This window comes from Trachypithecus francoisi, unplaced genomic scaffold, assembly GCF_009764315.1.
Source record: "Trachypithecus francoisi isolate TF-2019V2 unplaced genomic scaffold, Tfra_2.0 Lachesis_group0, whole genome shotgun sequence".
Classification (NCBI taxonomy): Eukaryota; Metazoa; Chordata; class Mammalia; order Primates; family Cercopithecidae; genus Trachypithecus; species Trachypithecus francoisi.
The window spans coordinates 137,402,370-137,424,708 of NW_022681453.1; the positions used below are offsets into that span (position 1 = coordinate 137,402,370).

General features: G+C 40.3%; 1 protein-coding gene across 1 annotated transcript in view; it reads left to right on the forward strand.

Annotated features, from left to right (window-relative positions):
* MYRIP (myosin VIIA and Rab interacting protein) overlaps window positions 1-22,339 on the forward strand; it is a 427,956-nt gene that overhangs the window by 208,731 nt on the left and 196,886 nt on the right. Inside the window, exon 3 of the mRNA XM_033212116.1 lies at window positions 19,662-19,883. Within this exon, the coding sequence (XP_033068007.1) occupies window positions 19,662-19,883 (222 nt within the window). The remainder of the gene's footprint in view (window positions 1-19,661; window positions 19,884-22,339) is intronic.

The following is a 22,339-nucleotide window of genomic DNA, read 5'->3' on the forward strand; positions in this document are numbered from 1 at the left end:
GTGCAGATGTCAAGGAGGCCATGTGGAACGTGGACTTTAAAAAAAATCTGGATTTGACGATACGTGACTTCAGCTCTCTGATGTATCAGTCAGGGTTCCATCAAGAAAACAGAAGCCCTCTAAACATTTCTTACAGAGAGTTTTTGGTTTGGGAAATTGCTCACAAGAGTGTTAGAAGAGTTGGAAAAGCAACAGGAGAAGCATAATGTTACCCAGAGATCAGTAACCATGCAGGCTGCCCCACCCTTCAGGTTGGAAGAGAAGGAGAAAAGAGTGTTTAAGTAGGATCCCACAAGCCTGCATTTGCTCCATGGCATCACTACTGCTGCCTCTCTTGCTACTGATGGGGCCCTCACTGCAAGAAGGAACCAAGCCACATTCACCCACAGCCTCCTGCCTCTGCTGGAACATAAAGCAGAAAAATGACGTCTCCCTTCCACCTCCAGTCTCACACAAATGCCTTCCATTGGCAGAGCCTAACCAACAACAGCAAGCAGAAGAATCGAGGAAATGTGGTTTCCAAGCATCCAGCCCCCTGTGCTACAGAGGAGACTATGGAAATGGAAATGGAAGAAAGAGGCTTGGTCCCAACAGTCAATAGCTCAGAGAAGGAACTAAGGCAACTGTTTTTATATCCTAGATACTGTTCTTTCTCCTTTTTCAGAATGATGATATGTAGTGTGTGCCCATTTTGACAGGACATAACAGGGTGTCATGTGTTTATCAGTGATTCATGGATTTTGTGACTTTTTTGATGATTAATAAAGATTTAGGGCACAGTTTTCTCTAAGATTAATGTGGCCTATGTGACACTAAACACAAAGAATTGGGCTACACATAAGAAAGTGGGTGGCGGAGGAAATAGGGTACACGCTCTTGCCAAGGACGTGTGGAACCTGACTTTATGGAAAAGGTAGCGTCCTCTACTTGTATATGAAACATTCTCTATCAGCCTCATTTATTCTCATCCCTCACATCTCCATTCTTCTTGGGCTACTGCTCAAATGAAGTCATTCATAGCTCTTAAATGAAGGATCCTGGTCTGTCGTACGTACTGTGGCTGATTTGAGAAGGTGGGAAATAAGATTGACCTTTCTACTTAACAGATTTGTGAAGATAGCGATTGTCAAATGATGTTTTGTGGAGGAGCCTGCCCTGAGCTACCATGAGATTAGGGAAGCAGAGATAGCTGGAGATGATTGGGTGGTGGGAGGTGCAGGAGAGGGATGGTGCTGGAGGGCAGGTGCAGAGAGAGCTGGGACAGTCAGCATTCAAGTAGGGATATCTATTTCACATGTTTCCACTGAATCTGATAAGCCTACAGACTTGGAAGCGTGTCCCCTCTTTTTGTGGGTTTTTTTTCACATGTTTCTGGCCAAAGTCTGGTTTTATGATGAAGCGCTGGTATGCTATGGTATAATACGAGTGTACAGCGTGATGATCCCAGCTTTCTCATGGCTGTTCTCTCATTGCTCTTTTCAAGGAAATACTTGTAATTCTCTTAAGGTACCCTCATTGATTATTAGAGAGCTTTCCACCTGCTCAAGGTCAGGAGTGGATGTGCCTGATTTCACTCTCTGGCTATTGGCCAAATATTCCAGATGATCCCATGGAGAGATGGGAGCCTTTTCTGAGCACCTGCTGTGGAGCAGAATCTTAGCTGGTTTGAACTGGAATAATTCGAGACATTTATGGGGCTGCTTTTACTTTTTGGTGCCTGCTGCACAACTCTGGTACATTTTCTCATTTATTTCTGCAACAAGCATTTCAGGATGCTGCTGATATCCCTTCTTTGCCAAAAAAAGAAACCAAGGTTTAGAAGACTGAGCGGTTCATAGCTATGAAGAACAGAGCTGGAGCCCTCAGTCTCTCCCAGCGTCCATGTTGACTGAGCTACTTGCTGAACCTGAGGTTGGTAAGGTTCCTGTAGCCTTATCAGACAGTGCTCATGTGGGATGAGTGGGGCATGGCGAGTGGTCTGACTGTCTGGTTCTGAATTAAAGTGGTCCCCTCCATTTATAGCTGGTAACCAAACAGCGTATTGTTGTGTGTCATTAACATTTGGAGAGAATGTTTAATTTGATTTTCTTTATTCATAAATCTGTGGTATCAAGGGCTCTGTTAGCCTTGACAGATTTTTTTATAACACTGTCAGGGGGCAGCAAAATGATTCTGTCTGAAAGTACCTAGTGAGAGAGTGATATTACTTATGACAAACTAAATGCAAAGTACACTTTTAAATTATCATGAACACTGTTAATATTGTTATACTCTAAGGTGGGTTTGCCCTTTGGAGCCCAGTTCTTAAAAGCATTTATAACATTGCTATAAGAAGTATTCCATGAGGGATCTGCTTCCTCACTTCACATTCACTGTTCAGTCCACAACAGTCTGGCTCCTGCCCAGCTTCCGCTACTGAAATTGCCTTTCTCAGGGTTACTGCTGACACCTATGCAGCCAAATCCAGTGGATATATCTCTGTCCTCACAGCAAACAGTCATCCACTCTCCCCTTCTTGAAACATCCTCTTGCTCTAGCTCCTCCTCAGTCCTTCTGTCTGGCTTCTCCTCTTCAGCCTTTTTGCCTGAGTTTAAATGTTTGGGGTTTTCTTGGCTTGTTCTTAGGCCCTCTTTTCCCCCTTGCTGCCCCATCCCTCTAGGGTGGCTCATTCATTGTGTGAAGACGTTTATGATGATGACTTCCAAGCTCACTTAGCTGGCCCAGCCCTTCCTCTGAACTGCTGAAACCTGCATCCAGGTGTCCTCTTGGCATTGCCCTTCAGGTGCCTCACAGATTTCTCTAAAACTTACTCCTGCCCACCCTTATCTTCTCTCTTTCCATGAACAGCTTCATTCTCCATGTGGTTACACAAACCAGAATTTGGTTCACTCTCTCTCTCCTGGCCCTCAACAGGTGCAACAGGCATCAACCCACTTCCCTGCACTCTCCGATGACTCCTGCCCAGCCCAAACCTCAGTCACCCTCACCAAGATGACTGCAGTGCCCCCCACGCTTCACACTTGCAAAGTCCTCTAACAGTGGGCTTTACCTGACAGTGGCTGATAGTTCCCTGCTCACATCTTCCATAACTTCCCCTTGTACTTAGAAAAAAAATCTTGTGCTCCTCCCTGTCTCCCCCCAGTACTAAGCTCTGTTTCCTTGCTACTCTTTCTTTCTGGGATGCTGTGTCTTCCATTGGACTAGCTCCTTCCCATCTTCATGTTTTAACTGAAATGCGACTTCCCCAGAGAAGCCCTCTCTTGCCACCAATCTAAAGTAGGTCCTGATGTTATTCTCGGTCTGAGTATCCTACTTATTCTTATGAGAATGCCTCATAATTTATAGTTCTTTTTTTGCTTAATTTTTTATCATGTGAATTCCTACCTTAATGCACATTTGATGAAGAGAGGGGCTATGTCTATTTTTTTAAAAAATCCTTAGTACCTGTAATAATAGGTGCCTAATAAGTGTGAATTGAGTTAATGATTGACATTCTAAGCAATGCCCATAGCTATCAAGGGGTGGCAAGATGGGCAGGGCCAAGAGGACACCTGGATGCGGGTTTTAGCAGCTCAGAGGAGGGGCAGGACCAGCTAAGTGAGTTTGGAAGTCAATTCCACAAACATCTTCACATATGGGAATGGGTGAGCCACCCTAGGGGTACAGGGCAGCAAGGGGGAAAAAGAGGGCCACGCTCTCAGCTATAAATCAAAATTACCCTCTCTTTGGTAACTGAGTTGAAGGATAGCAAACAAGAGATGTACATGCCATCACTTCCAGCTATACGCCTGGCAGACACTGCTACCTCATCGTGACACCCAGCTCCATTGAGCCTGTGTGTGTCCTCTCAACACAGAATGCTTCACCCTCTAACCACCTGTCAGAACTGGCATGGTGATAGACCAAGAGATCATGAAATGTTAATAGGCTTTTAAGATGCCTGTTGTAAGACCAGGAGGAGACTAGACCAGATGTAAGAAGATATTGCTAAAGATCAGACTGAGCATATTCAACACCTTTAGGGAAATGCAAATAAAAGCCATAGTGAGCTATGACTTCACACCCTCTGTTACCTAATGCTCAAGCAACAAATAAGTCTTGAGCATTCTTGCCCAGATGCTATTGCAGAAAACTTCTTGACATATAGCCAAATATGTTCAAATGTTATGGATACTTGGATCACTGAATTTCTTGCTAATCCAATGGAAAGACTAGTATTTGCTTTTGTAGCTTTGCACATTTAAAACCTCTAGCAACCCTATGAAGTAGGAATTATAAGTGCCACTCAGAAAAACACAGACCCCAAAAGGTTGGGGAACTTTTTGGTAAGTGATGAGCCCAGTTATACACACTAGCTTCTGACATTAAACCCATCACTCTTTCCCACATAGCTGACCATTTGAAGTCCTGGTCCTTCCCAAGATATTTCAAAGCAAGTAGCCTGTCTTGCATCATTCTTGGTTGATCTGTAATTAACCATTGTAAGTCATCCTATACAATTCTGCCCAATGACTTCTTCCATGAGATACTACATGACAATAGAATCTAATAAGTGAGAGACGGTCTGAAGAATGGCACCTCTTTCCTCCATTGAGCCTGAAAAACACCTGATTTGCTTGGAATAAACTCTAGAGGGCTTGGTACAGTTATTACCAGACACCAGTGAGCTTTAAAATGCCATTGGAATTTGCAGTCCTGTGTATCAGTAAACAAAACTCATAAAACTCAAGTTATCTTGTGGATAGAGTTCACAGAGCTTTATGATCCCCAAATAATTTTCTTTCTGGATGTTTTATCTCATTTAATTTAGTATCTCTGAAATATCAATATAAGTCAGTCAATTTGAGGCTGTTCTTATACTGTTGAGAGATGTCAGAGCTGTCAATGACTTAGCACATCTTCTGCCTTCAATCTAAGGGACTGAGTAACATCTTCCTTCCCTGGAAATATCACCTCTGTTCTGTCTCCCTGTAAACATTTTATTCAGCCAAGTGTATGTATATGATATTTTACCCTATAGATTTATTAGCTGATCTGACAATTCTGGATTCAGCCTCCCTTTATTATACAATAATCAAGCAACAAATAAGTATTGGGCATTTCTATGCAGAGCAGTGAGCCCTGTTCATGTGTTAGAAGATATGTAAGCCAGCTAAGGGTGCCCAAGAGCTAAAGCTGCAAAGATTCTGGATTGTCATGAACATATGTTTATATGTTGTTAAGTAAAAAAATAAGTTGTAAAAACATACATAGATTTCCAAGTCCAGTAGCAGGGTAAGATGAGCTGGTGAGATGCTTTCTTTTACTAACACCAAACAAAAATACTAACAAAATGTGGGGTTTAATATAAGAAAGGGAAAATATTTGCAAATTATGTATCTGATAAGGGACTTATATCTAGAATATATTAAAAACCCTTACAACACAACAGTAAAGGACAAATAATCTAATTTAGAAATGGGCCACCTGGGCCTGGTGTCTCATGCCTGTAATCCCAGTGGTTTGGGAAGCTGAAGTAGGAAGATCACTTGAAGCTAGGAATTTGAGACCAGCCTGGGCAACAAAGCAAGATTCTGTCTCTACAAAAAAATTATTTTAAAAAGTAGGCATGACATGTCTGTAGTCCCAGCTACTTGGGAGGCTGAGGTGGGAGGATCACTTGAGCCCAGGAGTCCAAGGCTGCAGTGAGCTATGATGCCACCACTGCATCCCAGCACGGATGACAGAGCAAAACCCTGTCTCTACAAGAAAGAAAGGAAGAAAAGGAAGACAAGGAAGAAGAAGGAAGGAAGGAAAGAAGGAAAGAAGGAAGGAAGGAAGGAAGGAAAGAAGGAAAGAAGGAAGGAAAGAAGGAAGGAAGGAGAGAGAAAGAGAGGGAGAGGGGAGGGGAGGAAGGGAAGGAAGAGAAAGAAGGGAAAGAAAGAAGGAAATGGGCCAAAAATTTGAATAAACTTTCCTCCAAGGAGATATACAAATGGCCAATAAGCACATGAAAAGATGTTCAACCTCATCAGTCATTAGTGAAATGCAAGTCAAAAGCATGAGATACCACCTCACACCCCCTAAGATGGCTGTAATTTTTTTAAAATGCAGACAATTACAAGTATTGAGGAGGATGTGGAGAAAGTAGAACTCTCACATCTTGCTGGTGGGAATGTAAAATGGTATGGCCATTTAGAAAACAGTCTGGCAGTTTCTCAAAAAGTTTAAAAACAGTGTTACTATGTGACATACCAATTTTACTCCTATAATTGAAAATACATGTCCACACAACTTATACATGAATGTTTATATCAGCACTCATCATAATAACCAAAAATTAGAAACAACGTAAATGTTCATGGCGGATGAATGGATAAATAAAATATGGTATATCCGTAAATGGAATATTATTTAGCAGTAAAAAGGAATGAAATGCTGATGCATGCTACAACATGGATAAACCTTGAACACATTATGCAAAGTGAAAGAAACCAGACACAGAGGGCCACATATGATATTATTTCATTTATATAAAATGTTCAGAATAGGCAAATTCATAGAAACAGAAAGTAGATTAGTGGCTGGCAGAGGCTGAGGGCAGGGGAGAATGCTTCATGAATACTGAATTTTTGATGCAATGAAAATGTTATGGAGTCAGACAGTAGTGGTGGTTGCATAGCTTTTTGAATATACTGAAAACCACTGAATTGTATACTTAAGAGGAGTGAATTTACTATGTGAATTGTATCTTAATTTTTGCAAAGTCTGGGGAGGGGAGTAAGAAAGGAAAATTCCTAGAGGGTATGTCTTAGTCCATTTGGCGACTATAACAAAATATCATAAACCGGATGACTAATAAACAAAAGCAATGTATTTCTCACAGTTTTGGAGGCGGGGAGGTCCGAGATCAAGATGTCAGCTGATTTGGTGTCTGTCCGCTTCCTAGTTTGTAGATAATGTCTTCTGTCTGTGTCCTCACATCGTGGAAGGGCAAGGTGGCTCCGTGGAGTCCCATTTATAATGGTACTAGTCCCATTAATGAGGATTTTTACTCTCATGACCTAATCACCTCCCAATGGCCCTACCTCCTAAAACCATCACACTGGGGGTTAGTTTTCAACATAAGAATTTTCACAATCATTCAGACCACAGCAGGGTAAAAGTGAAAGAAGGAATTTAAAACCAGAGTGGTCTGCCTAATCCAGTGGGAAATGGGGCTCTAGGTTCTGATGGCTAGAGGCTGCAATGCTAATTTCTGCATGGGGCAGGAGATGTGGCCTTGAGCCTTTGCAAGACAAGCAGCTGAAAATGAAATGCCTGCTTAGAGTTTGGTCTTGAAGGGCTGTACTCTTAGTGAAAGGGACCTCAGAAAATTTTTGCCTACTGGCTTAGGGGATCTACAGAAGAAGTTTATCTTTACTTGGACCCCTGGGTGAGAGAAATGAAGTCTCCCATAAGAAATCAAAACCTCAAAACCCCAAGCCTCCACCACAACAGGGTATTGAAAACTAGAATTATATAAGTCATATAGTAATAGATCCCCCAACATGAGAAACAGATGTGAAGCTGTTCCAGAATTGAGGACTTCTTGGTGATGACTTGTGAATGATATTTGCACAGAAAAGGTGCACTTACATAAAAAGCAGTCTCGACTGGAGATTATCTTAATCAAAATGACAAACCATGAAAGCAAAGGACCTACCTGGAACAAGAGTTAATAGATGCAACCAATAGGCAGATTAGTGCCACCTCTAAGAACTGAATATAAGAATCAGGAAGGGGGTATAAAAGAAGTATATTTAAAATTATTTTTAGAAGAAAGTATAGGAATGAATAGCACCAAGGAGAAAAGGACAAGCAGGCTTAAATGGAAACAAATCATTAGAACGTCTGGAAATGCAAAAATCAGTAAAATTTCAATTAAAATCCAGGAAGAGGTTATAAAAGAAGTATATTTTAAATAATTTTTAAAAGAATGTATAGGAACCAAGAAATGAATGGCACATGAGTGGAACAGGCATATTTAAATGGAAACAAATCATTAGAACTTCTGGAAATATGAAACTCAGTAAAATTTCAAAAGGATTAAATAGTGGAGAAAATGCAGATGAACAAAGAATTATTAAAATGGAAGCTAGAACTGAAGTGCTTATCCAGCATATATCTCAGAAATACAAAGAGATGAAAAAAAAAAAGATTAGGAGACATGGAAGAACAGGAAAGGTTTGAGATATAATTGGAATTCCAGGAGCAGAAAATAGAGCAGGAGACAACATTCAAAGTAAACCTTGCTAGAGAATTCTTTAGAATTAATGAAGCTTAAAAAAATGACCAAGACACCCAAGCAAAATGAATGCAAACAAATCCACACTTAGTCACTTCATAGTGAAACTGAAGAACACTAAAGACAAATTTAAAAATTCTTAAAACTAACCAGTGAGAGAAGTTAGAGTCTTCTACAAAGGAAGAATTACATTGACAGACTTCCCATTGCAACATTTGATACCCCCTCCCCCGCAAAAAAGAATAATACCTTTATTCAGTACTTTCAGAAATGAGCTGTCAACTTGGAATTGTGCAGCCTTCTAAACTGTCTTTGAAATGTAAGGGTTAAATGGAGGCTGCTAAAGTTTACCTTGATGAAAGAATTACCAGAAGAACTGAAGCAACAAAGAAAATTAACAGAAAAAGGAAAATCAGATGCAAGAAGCAATAATGTGCAACGAAATTGATAAATGTGTATAAATCTATACAGAAATCAATTTTAAATAGCAAGAGTTCTGCTTTTGATAATTGCTGAGTAAACTTCTATTGGACCAACACTCCTGCAAATAAAAAATACACTTTCTGGAGGAAGTATATATTGCCTTAGAACACCCCGTTTGCAACCAGATGCACGAGATGCTGGAGAGATGTTGACACTTAGATGAAGGAAATGACACTAGCTGAGTTTCCTATCTTTAGGGCTTTCAGTCTCAGGGTAGGCCCTAGTCTTCTTCACGTGGGGTGGCTAAAACCTCAACCAAATGATATTAAGCATAATTTTTGCAATTACAACCCAACATTAAATCAGTAGCATGTAGAACACCAGAGGAAATTAAAGTTTGTATTGTTGATCATGGGACATCTGTTAACTTTATACATTAGTCCAAATATGCATGTTAATATGTTAAAGCTAACCACTAAAAGAAATGAAACAGGAAATGCCTAATCATAATGAAACAACACAGAGAGTGAAGAAAACCAATCTATCTGATAGAAAGTAGGAAGAAACAGAAAAGGCATGGTAAATAGAAAATAAAACATAGCAGAGGGCGTGCCCAAGATGGCCGAATAGGAACAGCTCCAGCCTCCAGCTTCCAGCGTGAGCAACACAGAAGATGGGTGATTTCTGCATTTTCAACTGAGGTGCAGACCAACACCTCACAACTCACACGGCGGGGTACACCCCTGAGACGAAGCTTCCAGAGCAAGAATCAGACAGCAACACTCGCTGTTCAGCAACATTATATCTTCTGCAGCCTCCACTGCTGATACCCAGGCAAACAGGGTCTGGAGTGGACCTCAAGCAAACTCCAACAGACCTACAGCTGAGGGTCCTCATTGTTAGAAGGAAAACTAACAAACAGAAAGGACACACACACCAAAACCCCAGCAGTACGTCACCATCATCAAAGACCAAAGGCAGATAAAACCACAACAATGGGGAAAAAGCAGTGCAGAAAAGCTGGAAATTCAAAAAATCAGAGCGCATCTCCCCCTCCAAAGGAATGCAGCTCATCACCAGCAACGGAACAAAGTTGGACGCATAATGACTTTGACGAGTTAAGAGAAGAAGGCCTCAGTCGATCAAACTTCTCAGAGCTAAAGGAGGAACTATGTAACCAGTGCAAAGAAACTAAAAACCTAGAAAAAAGATTTGATGAATGGCTAACTAGAATAACCAACGTAGAGAAGTCCTTAAAAGAACTGATAGAGAAGTCCTTAAAAGAACTGATAGAGATGAAAACCATGACACGAGAACTACGTGACAAATGCACAAGCTTCAGTAACCGACTCGATCATCTGAAAGAAAGAGTATCACTGATTGAAGATCAAATGAATGAAATGAAGCGAGAAGAGGAGTGTAGAGAAAAAAGAGTAAAAAGAAATGAACAAAGCCTCCAAGAAATATGGGATTATGTGAAAAGACCAAATCTACGTCAGATTGGTGTGCCTGAAAGTGACAGGGAAAATGAAACCAAGTTGGAAAACACTCTTCAGGATATCATCCAGGAGAACTTCCCCAACCTAGCAAGGCAGGCCAACATTCAAATTCAGGAAATACAGAGAATGCCACAAAGATACTCCTCGAGAAGAGCAACTCCAAGACACATAATTGTCAGATTCACCAAAGTTGAAATGAAGGAAAAAAATGCTAAGGGCAGCCAGAGAGAAAGGTCGGGTTACTCACACAGGGAAGCCCATCAGACTAACAGCAGACCTCTCAGCAGAAACCCTCCAAGACAGAAGAGAGTAGGGGCCAATATTCAACATTCTTAAAGAAAAGAATTTGCAACCCAGAATGTCATATCCAGCCAAGCTAAGTTCCATAAGTGAAGCAGAAATAAAATCCTTTACAGACAAGCAAATGCTTAGAGATTTTGTCACCACCAGGCCTGTTCTACAACAGATCCTGAAGAAAGCACTAAACATGGAAAGGAACAACAGGTACCAGCCATTGCAAAAACATATCAAAATGTAAAGTCCATCAATGCTAGGAGGAAACTGCATCAACTAGTGAGAAAAATAACCAGCTAATATCATAATGACAGGATCAGGTTCACACATAACAATATTAACTTAAATGTAAATGGACTAAATGGTCCATTTAAAAGACACAGACTGGCAAATTGGATAAAGAGTCAAGACCCCTCAGTTTGCTGTATTCAAGAGATGCATCTCACATGCAGAGACACACATAGGCTCAAAATAAAAGGATGGAGGAAGATCTACCAAGAAAATGGAAAAAAAAAAAAAAAAAAAAAGCAGGGGTTGCAATCCTAGCCTCTGATGAAACAGACTTTAAACCATCAGAGATCAAAAGAGACAAAGAAGGCCATTACATAATGGTAAAGGGATCAATTCATCAGGAAGAGCTAACTATCCTAAATATATATGCACCCAATACAGGAGCACCCAGATTCATAAAGCAAGTCCTTAGAGACTTACAAAGAGACTCAGACTCCCATACAATAATAATGGGAGACTTTAACACCCCACTGTCAACATTAGACAGATCAAAGAGACAGAAAGTTAACAAGGATATCCAGGAATTGAACTCATCTCTGCACCAAGCGGACCTGATAGACATCTACAGAACTCTCCACCCCAAATCAACAGAATATACATTCTTCTCAGCACCACATCACACTTATTCCAAAACTGACAACATAGTTGGAAGTAAAGCACTCCTCAGCAAATGTAAAAGAACAGAAATTATAACAAACTATCTCTCAGACCACAGTGCAATCAAACTAGAACTCAGGACTAAGAAACTCAATCAAAATCGCTCAACTACATGGAAACTGAACAACCTGCCCCTGAATGACTACTGGGTACATAATGAAATGAAAGCAGAAATAAAGATGTTCTTTGAAACCAATGAGAACAAAGATATAACATACCAGAATCTCTGGGACACATTTAAAGCAGTATGTAGAGGGAAATTTATAGCACTAAATGCCCACAAGAGAAAGCTGGAAAGATCGAAAATTGACACCCTAACATCACAATGAAAAGAACTAGAGAAGCAAGAGCAAACACATTCAAAAGCTAGCAGAAGGCAAGAAATAACTAAGATCAGAGCAGAACTGAAGGAGATAGAGACACAAAAAACCCTCCAAAAAATCAATGAATCCAGGAGCTGGTTTTTTGAGAAGATCAACAAAATTGACAGGCCACTAGCAAGACTAATAAAGAAGAAAAGAGAGAAGAATCAAATAGACACAATAAAAAATGATAAAGGGGATATCACCACTGACCCCACAGAAATACAAACTACCATCAGAGAATACTATAAACACCTCTACACAAATCAACTAGAAAATCTAGAAGAAATGGATAATTTCCTGGACACTTACACTCTCCCAAGACCAAACCAGGAAGAAGTTGAATCCCTGAATAGACCAATAGCAGGCTCTGAAATTGAGGTGATAATAAATAGCCTACCAACCAAAAAAAGTCCAAGACCAGATAGATTCACAGCTGAATTCTACCAGAGGTATAAGGAGGAGTTGGTACCATTCCTTCTGACACTATTCCAATCAATAGAAAAAGAGGGAATCCTCCCTAACTCATTTTACGAGGCCAACATCAACCTGATACCGAAGCCTCACAGAGATACAAAAAAAGAGAGAATTTTAGACCAATATCCCTGATGAACATCGATGCAAAAATCCTCAATAAAATACTGGTAAACCAAATCCAGCAGCACATCAAAAAGCTTATCCACCATGATCAAGTGGGCTTCATCCCTGGGATGCAAGGCTGGTTCTACATACGCAAATCAATAAATGTAATCCAGCACATAAACAGAACCAAAGACAAAAACCACATGATTATCTCAATAGATGCAGAAAAGGCCTTTGACAAAATTCAACAGTCCTTCATGCTGAAAACTCTCAATAAATTCGGTATTGATGGAACATATCTCAAAATAATAAGAGCTATTTATGACAAACCCACAGCCAATATCATACTGAATGGGCAAAAACTGGAAGCATTCCCTTTGGAAACTGGCACAAGACAGGGATGCCCTCTCTCACCGCTCCTATTCAACATAGTGATGGAAGTTCTGGCTAGGGCAATCAGGCAAGAGAAAGAAATAAAGGGTATTCAATTAGGAAAAGAAGTCAAATTGTCCCTGTTTGCAGATGACATGATTGTATATTTAGAAAACCCCATCATCTCAGCCCAAAATCTCCTTAAGCTGATAAGCAACTTCAGCAAAGTCTTAGGATACAAAATCAATGTGCAAAAATCACAAGCATTCTTATACACCAGTAACAGACAAACAGAGAACCAAATCATGAATGAACTCCCATTCACAATAGCTTCAAAGAGAATAAAATACCTAGGAATCCAACCTACAAGGAATGTAAAGGACCTCTTCAAGGAGAACTACAAACCACTGCTCAGTGAAATAAAAGAGGACACAAACAAATGGAAGAACATTCCATGCTCATGGATAGGAAGAATCAATATTGTGAAAATGGCCATACTGCCCAGTGTAATTTATAGATTCAATGCCATCCCCATCACGTTACCAATGACTTTCTTCACAGAATTGGAAAAAACTACTTTAAAGTTCATTTGGAACCGAAAAAGAGCCTACATTGCCAAAACAATCCTAAGCCAAAAGAACAGATCTGGAGGCATCACGCTACCTGACTTCAAACTATACTGCAAGTGTACAGTAACCGAAACAGCATGGTACTGGTACCAAAACAGAGATATAGAGCAATGGAACAGAACAGAGCCCTCAGAAATAATACCACATATCTACAGTCATCTGATCTTTGACAAACCTGACAAAAACAGGAAATGGGGAAAGGATTCCCTATTTAAGAAATGGTGCTGGGAAAATTGACTAGCCATAAGTAGAAAGCTGTAACTGGATCCTTTCCTTACTCCTTATACTAAAATTAATTCAAGATGCATTAGAGACTTAAATGTTAGACCTAAATCCATCAAAATCGTAGAAGAAAACCTAGGGAATACCATTCAGGACATAGGCATGGGCAAGGACTTCATGTCTAAAACACCAAAAGCAACGGCAACAAAAGCCAAAATTGACAAATGGGATCTAATTAAACTAAAGAGCTTCTGCACAGCAAAAGAAACTACCATCAGAGTGAACAGGCAACCTACAGAATGGGAGAAAAATTTTGCAATCTACTCATCAGACAAAGGGCTAATATCCAGAACCTATAAGGAACTCAATCAAATTTACAAGAAAAAAACAAACAACCCCATCAAAAAGTGGGAAAAGGATATGAACAGACACTTCTCCAAAGAAGACATTCATACAGCCAGCAGACACATGAAAAAATGCTCATCATCACTGGCCATCAGAGAAATGCAAATCAAAACCACAATGAGATACCATCTCACACCAGTGGCAATCATTTAAAAAATCAGGACACAACAGGTCCTGGAGAGGATGTGGAGAAATAGGAACACTTTTACACCATTGGTGGGACTATAAACTAGTTCAACCATTGTGGAAAACAGTGTGGCGATTCCTCAAGGATCTAGAACTAGAAATACCATCTGACCCAGCCATCCCATTACTGGGGATATACCCAAAGGATTATAAGTCATGCTGCTATGAAGGCACATGCACACATATGTTTATTGCGGCATATTCACAATAGCAAAGACTTGGAATCAACCCAAATGTCCATCAGTGACAGACTGGATTAAGAAAATGTGGCACATATACACCATGGAATACTATGCAGCCATAAAAAAGGATGAGTTCGTGTCCTTTGTAGGGACGTGGATGCAGCTGGAAACCATCATTCTCAGCAAACTATCGCAAGAACAGAAAACCAAATACCACATGTTCTCACTCATAGGTGGGAAATGAACAATGAGATCACTTGGACACAGGAAGGGGAACATCATGCACCGGGTCCTATTGTGGGGAGGGGGTAGGGGGAAGGGATAGCAGTAGGAGACATACCTAATGTAAATGACGAGTTAATGGGTGCCGCACATCAACATGGCTCATGTATACGTATGTAACAAACCTGCACATTGTGCACATGTACCCTAGAACTTAAAGTGTAATAATAAAAAAAAGAAAAGAAAACATAGCATAGTCGAAAAAAGTCTAAATCTATTAGTAATTTCAATATGAATATATTTGTCTCACTCTCAATGAATCTGCATTTTTTGCATAAGATACAATAATCATGGAGTACAGAAAGCAGTCAGATACACATTTGTCTCAGGTGAGCCAAGCCACTTTTAATTCAGTCCTTTGTCCCGTGCCTGTGAAGACAAGATGTTAATTTACACTGTCAGGGTAAAATTGAAAGGAACTAAAGGGCCTTCCTTGTGAGCAAATTGCAAGGGAGGTACGTAGCCTTTTATCTTGTAGTTGTCTATTTAGGAACAAAGGGAGGCAGGTTTGCATGGCCTAGTTCCCAGCTTGACTTTTCCCTTTGGTTTAGTGGGTTTGGGTTCCAGGGACTTTACGTTCCTTTTACAACACATATTGCCCCAGATGGTCTTCCTCACAAATTTTTCACAAGGAAATTCCTTGTGAGCCACTAAATCTTTCAGGATACATATCCCCCTATAAACTAGTCTTAAAACTGAGTTCTGCTGACTCTTATCTGACAATATCAATTACCAGCTTAACGTCATAGGTACGGGACAATGACAAGACCAGAAATCATCCTTCTGCCTACCCTGAGATGGATGCAGAATTGACTTTTCCCTCTACGCCCTCTTTTCACATGTGAAATGTAGATTTGTGAATGCTAATCAGAGCCTCACAAGAATGTAACCATTTACATCATTGCCTACCCCCACTTCCTGTTTTCTCTCCTGGCTCAGACTTTCTCCTTTAAATACTGAAGTTCCCAAAACCCTCTTTGGAAAAATCTCAGGTCACAGATGCTCCCATGACTTGTGTTTTTCCCGGAAGTGTCCTCAACCTTGGCTAAATTAACCTCTAACCATTGAGACCTGCCTCAGTGACTTTTTGGTTAACATCTTGTTATCAGTCAGTAGAGAATAAACATTCTTTTCAAACACACGTGGGCTTTACACAAATTGGCTAACCATGAAGCTATAATGAAAGTCTCAATGAATACCAAAGAATTTATTTGAGACTCTCTGATCAAAATGTTAAAAAAAGTTAATAACAAAAGCCACAAATTTGGAAAATTTTAAACCTGAGAATTATAAAATATGTAAGACTAAATGACAATAAAAATTTTCTTATTTAAAACCTGCAAGGTACAACAAAAGAGATGTGTTGAGAAAATTTTGTAGCCTTAAATGCATAGATTAGGAAAGAGTAAATGTTAAAAGTCCATTTACTTTAAAAAATTTTACTTGTTAAAGGTTAGAGAAAATAATAAACTCAAACCAGTAGAAGGAAGAAATAATAAAGACTGGACCTTATTGCAATGGAGAACAAATAAGCAGTGTAGACAACCATCAACCTAACTAAAAGCTAGTTATCCTTAAAATTAATGAAATAAGTAAACCTCTGAACTTACTGAACAAGGGCCAAATAAACAATATTCTGAAAGAAAAGAGGGACATAATGACAGAGGTAGCAGAGATCTTACAATCATGAGAGAAATTTGTGAACCACTTTATACCAACACACTTGAAAACCTAAACAAAAATGGACCATTTTTTAGGTTTCATAATTAAAACAGTATAAATAATACCATCCTTTTAATTTAAAAATATGGGGACGGGAAGGAGAGAGAGGGAACAAGGGGGTGGGGGAGAGAAAGAAAGGTAATTCTCGTGATCTTCCTTCTTGCTTACCTGTGTCCTGATTCATTTACTCCCATGCCTTGTGAGTCAGACAAGGGTGACTCCTACATATGAAGCCATTTTTTATCAGTTAGGTCACAGCTTTGGATAATTTTCCTCTAATCAGCCATGAAGGGCCCTGGAACAAGAGAAGAGAGGGGACATATGGGAACCTGGATAGGCAGAGATGGCACAGCAACATGTCCAGTGACAGGGCCTCGGAAGGAATCCCAGAGATGGTGGCTGAGGACTTTAACTGCAGCGTGCCCACATGAAATGGTTTTCTGTTCTGCCTGGAGCTGAGTTTCTCTTCCATCACCTTCCACTACCTTAAGCCATTGGTAATAAATGTCCATCACCCACCACACCTGACAGTCTGCTGCTTCAGTGAACTGAAAAGAAGGGATTTGTCCATGCTTGAGGAAAGTTGGGGTGGAGAAAGGCTACCTAGTCACATAGACCATGACTCAAACAATCTATCCAGTAAAAGGTTAACATTAATGTTGAAAATAATCTTCATTAGTGAATAAATATTTTATTCCTTAAAAAGTCTTGTCTAACATTTAAAAAGTCAGAACAGGAGGGAGAGATAGCTTGCAAAGGAATTGGAAAAGGGCTAAGGAAAACAAGAGTAACACGAGGAAGGGAAGAGAGTATTTCAAGAATGGAAGAATAATCAGGTAAGACAAGGCCTAGAAAGTCCCCTTGGACCTTTCAACATGAAGGTTAGTGGGGGATCTCCAGCAGAGTTTTTCTTTTATTTAAGAAAAAGAACAAAAGGTCCACTGGAGTGGACCCAGGAGTGATGGGAATAAAGAACATATACTGACTACCAGGGATGGTTCTTTCAGGAATTTTAACTAGAAGAGGTTAGGACTATTAGAGAGTGGTAACTAGATGAGGATATAGTGTTGAGGAAAGTTTGTACTTACTGTTTTCCTTTTTAAAAAAAAAAAAAAACTAGAAACTATATTAGTTTCCTGAGGCTGCTGTAACAAATTACCACAAACAGGTGGCTTAAAACAACAAGAATGTATCATCTCCCTCTTCCGGAGGTCAAAAGTCTACAATCAAGGCGTTGGCAGGGCCACACTCCCTCCCAAGTCTCTGGGGGAGAATCTGCCCATGCCTCTTTCCTAGCTTTTGGTGGCTTCTGGCAAACCTTGGTGTTACTGGGATTGTAGCCACAGCACTCCAATCTCTGCCTTTGTCTTCATATTGCCTTCTCTGTGTGTCTCTTAAAGGACAGTTGTCATTGGATTTAGAGCTCACTCAGAAAATGCAAGATAACTACATCTCGATATTCTTAATTTATAAGAAGACCCCTTCTCCAAATAAAGTAGAAGCTACAGTTTCCAGTGATTTAGGGCATGGGCATATCGTTTGAGAGTGCCAACCTTCAACCTCTACAGGGGCTAATTGACTATGCACATAAACTGATGGGGTGGTCTAGGCCTTCTCAAGCAAGACATAAAGCCCAATGTCCATGAAAGAAAAGCCTGACAGATTTAACTACAGAAAAATTAAGCATTTCTAAACAAGAATAAACACCATAAACATAAAAAGACAAGGACAGAACAGGAGAAAATATTTGCCACATCCATCATAAATATATCCAGTATTAACTGCATCATCACAACTGGGTACAGAAAAATAGTAATAGTAGTAAAGAGTAGTAAATAGTCATAGTAAAAATAAAAATAGTAGTAAAGATAAAAAGTTAAAAAAAGTAATGAAGTCAAACAGTAGTAAAACAATAGTAGCAGTAAAAGTAGTAAAATACTTTCAAGTATTATGATAGTAAAATGCTGCAGTAAAATATAGATGCTCCTTGATTTACAGTGGGATTGCGTCCTAGTAGACCCATCATAAGTTGAAACTATCATAAGTTGAAAATGCATTTAATACACCTAACCTACTGAACATTACAGCTTAGCCCAGCCAACTTAAACATGCTCAGAACACTTACGTAAGCCTGCAGCTGGGCAAAGTCATCTGACAACATAGTAAAACATAGTACACCGTACACTATATCCCTCATGACCTCATGGCTGACTGGGAGCTGTGGCTCACTGCTGCTATGCTCAGCATCATGATAGAGTATTGTATCACTTTCTGGTGCTTTTTAATGAATCCATATAGTTTCTACATCATCAGAAAGTTGAAAAATCATAAGTTGAACCATTATAAGTGGGTGACTGTGTTTTACTATTATAATGATAGTGTGTAACAGTAGGAAAATAGTAAAAGTAGTAGTGTAGTAATATAGTAGTACTAAAACAGTAAAAATTATAGTCTAGTAATATAGTATAGTAATAGTAAAATAGTAGTAAAAATAATAATTTTTCTGCTGTTCTTTGGGGGCCCCCATTTTTGTAGCAGGAAAAACAACTCAAACCTGCTGATTCAGAGGAATTTTTGTTTTCATTTTTTTCCCCAGGTTACTCAACCTGTTTGCAGTGTATTTTTCTTCTCACTGAGCACAGGGAGGAGTGTATGCACTGTCATGTTTTGCATTAATGTGGTTGGCTGTGTGCCCAGTGATCAGGAGTTTTTTAGAAGAACAGAATTGTTCTTTTATCCAACTCTGAGTCACAAGTGCCTTGATCTGCCCATCACCCATAGAATCCTTATTGACTCATATAGATTTGAAAGCTTTTAAAATCCTTGGGTACTTCAGTTTCCAGGGATGTTAAGTAAAGCCAGGACTGCATTTATCATATTCCCAGCTGGGCTGTGTGAGGATTAATGTTTTATCATAAGTGATTTCCTGCTCCTTTAAAAAGGCATTAATTAAGTTAAAGGTTTTATTTTTCAAGGATGTGCTTATTAGTTTTTTAATAACTTGTATCTCAATGTAGTCTCTGAAATGTAAGTAATAAGGTTTTCATGCTTTCTCATAGAAAATCTGACGTACAGGAGTGCACAAAACTAATCCATAAACATGTGTTGGATTCTTCTCTGGTCATAATGTTGAGCAGTTGATCTTTCTGAGTTCCCTTGTTTTCCAGGAAGGTCCTACATGGTAGCTTGGCCTAAGGGAGGGCCAAGGTGGGTGCTTTGGGGAGACAGCCTCTGACCTGATGTTGTGTTTCTCTCCTCCTCCCGTTTCCCCTACCTTGGTTTCCCAGTGAGCTGAAGCAGAAGCTGGATGAGGAAGGCAGCAAGTGCAGCATCCTCTCGAAGCACCAGCAGTTCGTGGAGCACTGCTGCATGCGCTGCTGCTCGCCCTTCACCTTCCTCGTCAACACCAAGCGCCAGTGTGGAGACTGCAAATTCAATGTCTGCAAGAGCTGCTGCTCCTACCAGAAGCATGAAAAAGCCTGGGTCTGCTGCGTCTGCCAGCAAGCGAGGTGAGTAGCTGGTGCATTCCCAGGGTCTACGCTGGTGATTTAGAGAGATTCACCTGCCACTTCCTTCAGTCAGGTAGGACCAGCTATCATTGGTAGATCAACACAGAGTATTGACCAAAGTAAAGAGCTTACTGAAGAGAGATGCATGGATAAGGAAACCGGTTGATCTTTATAGGGAGGATGAGAGGGGGCCACCCAGGAGCACCTGGGCATGAATGGAAAGGGCTTTCTTGGGATTGAAGATGTAGCTCCTACATATGTTATTCATCTTTTTGGAATTTCTCATCTGGTCTCATCCTTTCGTTCATTCATTCCACAAGCATGTGTTGGATTCTTAGGAATTATGCTGGGTGCAGGAAACATGATGGTGAATTAGGCCAATTATGAGTGACTCAGAGGCATAGCGGATGGTGTGATACATAAGTGCTGGGCCTTCGTATGTGAAAATACATGCCCTGACTAACTTGTATGTTGGCTATGGGGGCACTGAGCAAGGAGAGATTGGCCCTGCGGCTTGGGGAAAGCTTCATAGAGGACAATAAATAAAAGCAAGATTGTAAAAGATAAAAAAGAATCAATACTGTGAAAGGGGAGATGAAGACAACCTTGTGAAGGAAGTAACAAGCATGGCATTTCACATTCTCCCTCAGCGACTAGCAGAGCACTTATTTGATCTGTTGAGTATTTGGAAACTGATGAGTTTGATAAACCAGTGTTTGGTATTTGTCTGTGCTGATCCTAGCATCTGTAGTGTGCATTGTGATTCGTATTTGCTGCATGCTTCCAAAATGACTGTTAGTGAGTGAAGCTGAGATGAGCAGGTCCTGAGAGCACACATTCAGAAGCCCCTGACTCCCATACCTTTTCCTTCTTTCCTCCTTTCTCCTCTCCCTGCCCTGTTTACTCTCTTGTATCCTGTAATTCATCAAGACCTAGAAATTTCCCAAAGAGCTAGTTAATGGGGACAGCTGCCAAGTTTTCTTGGGGTCTCCAAGGAATCAGGCTCTGGGATACAAAAAAAAATACATATATATATATATATATTCATTCATTCCAGAGACACAAACTGAAACAGAAAAGTGGTTCTTTGAGTACCCAGTACCCAAGGCTGGGTGCTGCGCAGGTCTTGTGTCTGACTTTGTCAGAGCAAGGAGCCCATCTGGGTCCCCACATGGCAGCTTGAAAGGAGGAGGAAAAGTCCTGCAACAACAAAGGGAAGGAGGAGACTGGGATTGTAGATGAGCATACGTCTGGGAGTGATCAACAGAGAGAGGTTCACCATGCCTTCTATTTCTCAGTCAAGGTGGGGTAAGGTGAAGCACTGAGAACAAGACAGTTGGATGTTGGAAGAAATAAGAGTAGATCTAAATAGGCATTACAGGAGTTGGAGATGCAGACATTCGAGTCAAGTTCCTGTGACTAATCATGAATCTGTTTTCTTTCAATCTTCCCACAGATTGTGAGTTTTTGTGAGGCTTGGGACAGGTCAGAGGGTAATGGAGTTAAGGATATTGGACAGTGAAGAAAGTAAAGACAGAATCTGGATAGTAAGGAAAAACAGAAAGGGGCTCTGGATGGATGGGAAGAAAATGCAGGCGTCAATCAACCAGAAGTATCTGGTAAAGTCGAAGAACTGTCACAGTGGGAGTACTTGACAAAGAAAATTGGAAAAAATGAAAATTCTATATAGAGAAAACGATGAATGTCTAAAGTAGATCAGTTGAGTGGTGACCATGGGAAGAGGAGACAATGTCTAGAAGAAGTTAAGGGACCAAAATACTAGCGCCTATATGATTGGAAAAAACCAGGATAGTGCCACAGTATGGAAGTGAAGAATGAGCCAGGTGTCAAGTTTTTCTTAAATGAGAAGAGGGAACTAGAAGATCAGGATGCAAGAGACATAAGGAGTTGGAGAAAGTGAGATGACTGCATATTATGATTCTGCACCTACCAAGTTGGGCAAGTCCTGTGTAGCATTTGACTCAAACATCTGCCATGGCTGCATGCGCTACACTGACATTTGTTACCAACTGGTGGTGAACACCGCTAGGACAGGGACACTGTCTTCGTCAACTCCATTTGTAGCACCAGAGCCTGGCACATAGAAAGCACATGAGTCTTTGTGACCCAAATAGAACAGGACAATGTTCAAGAGTAGCCAGATGCATAGTACAAAATGAGGCTTTAGGAATTTTAGAGAAAAGGACTCAGAGAGTATTAGATGTCCTAAAGGGATTTCATGGAAAAGGAGGGCATCCTAGATAGAACTCAGTTGGAGAGGAGGAATCAGGAGACACTCTCAGACAAGGTGTGGCATGAGCAAACCAAACAGAGTCCCCCGAGGTGTGTGGAGGGCCTGAAGCAGACCACTATTGTAGCAGGATGATGGCAAGTGGTTGGGTCAGTTTGCGTGAAGAATTGGGGTTTGATCTTTAAGGGATGGTGAAATCATTGGA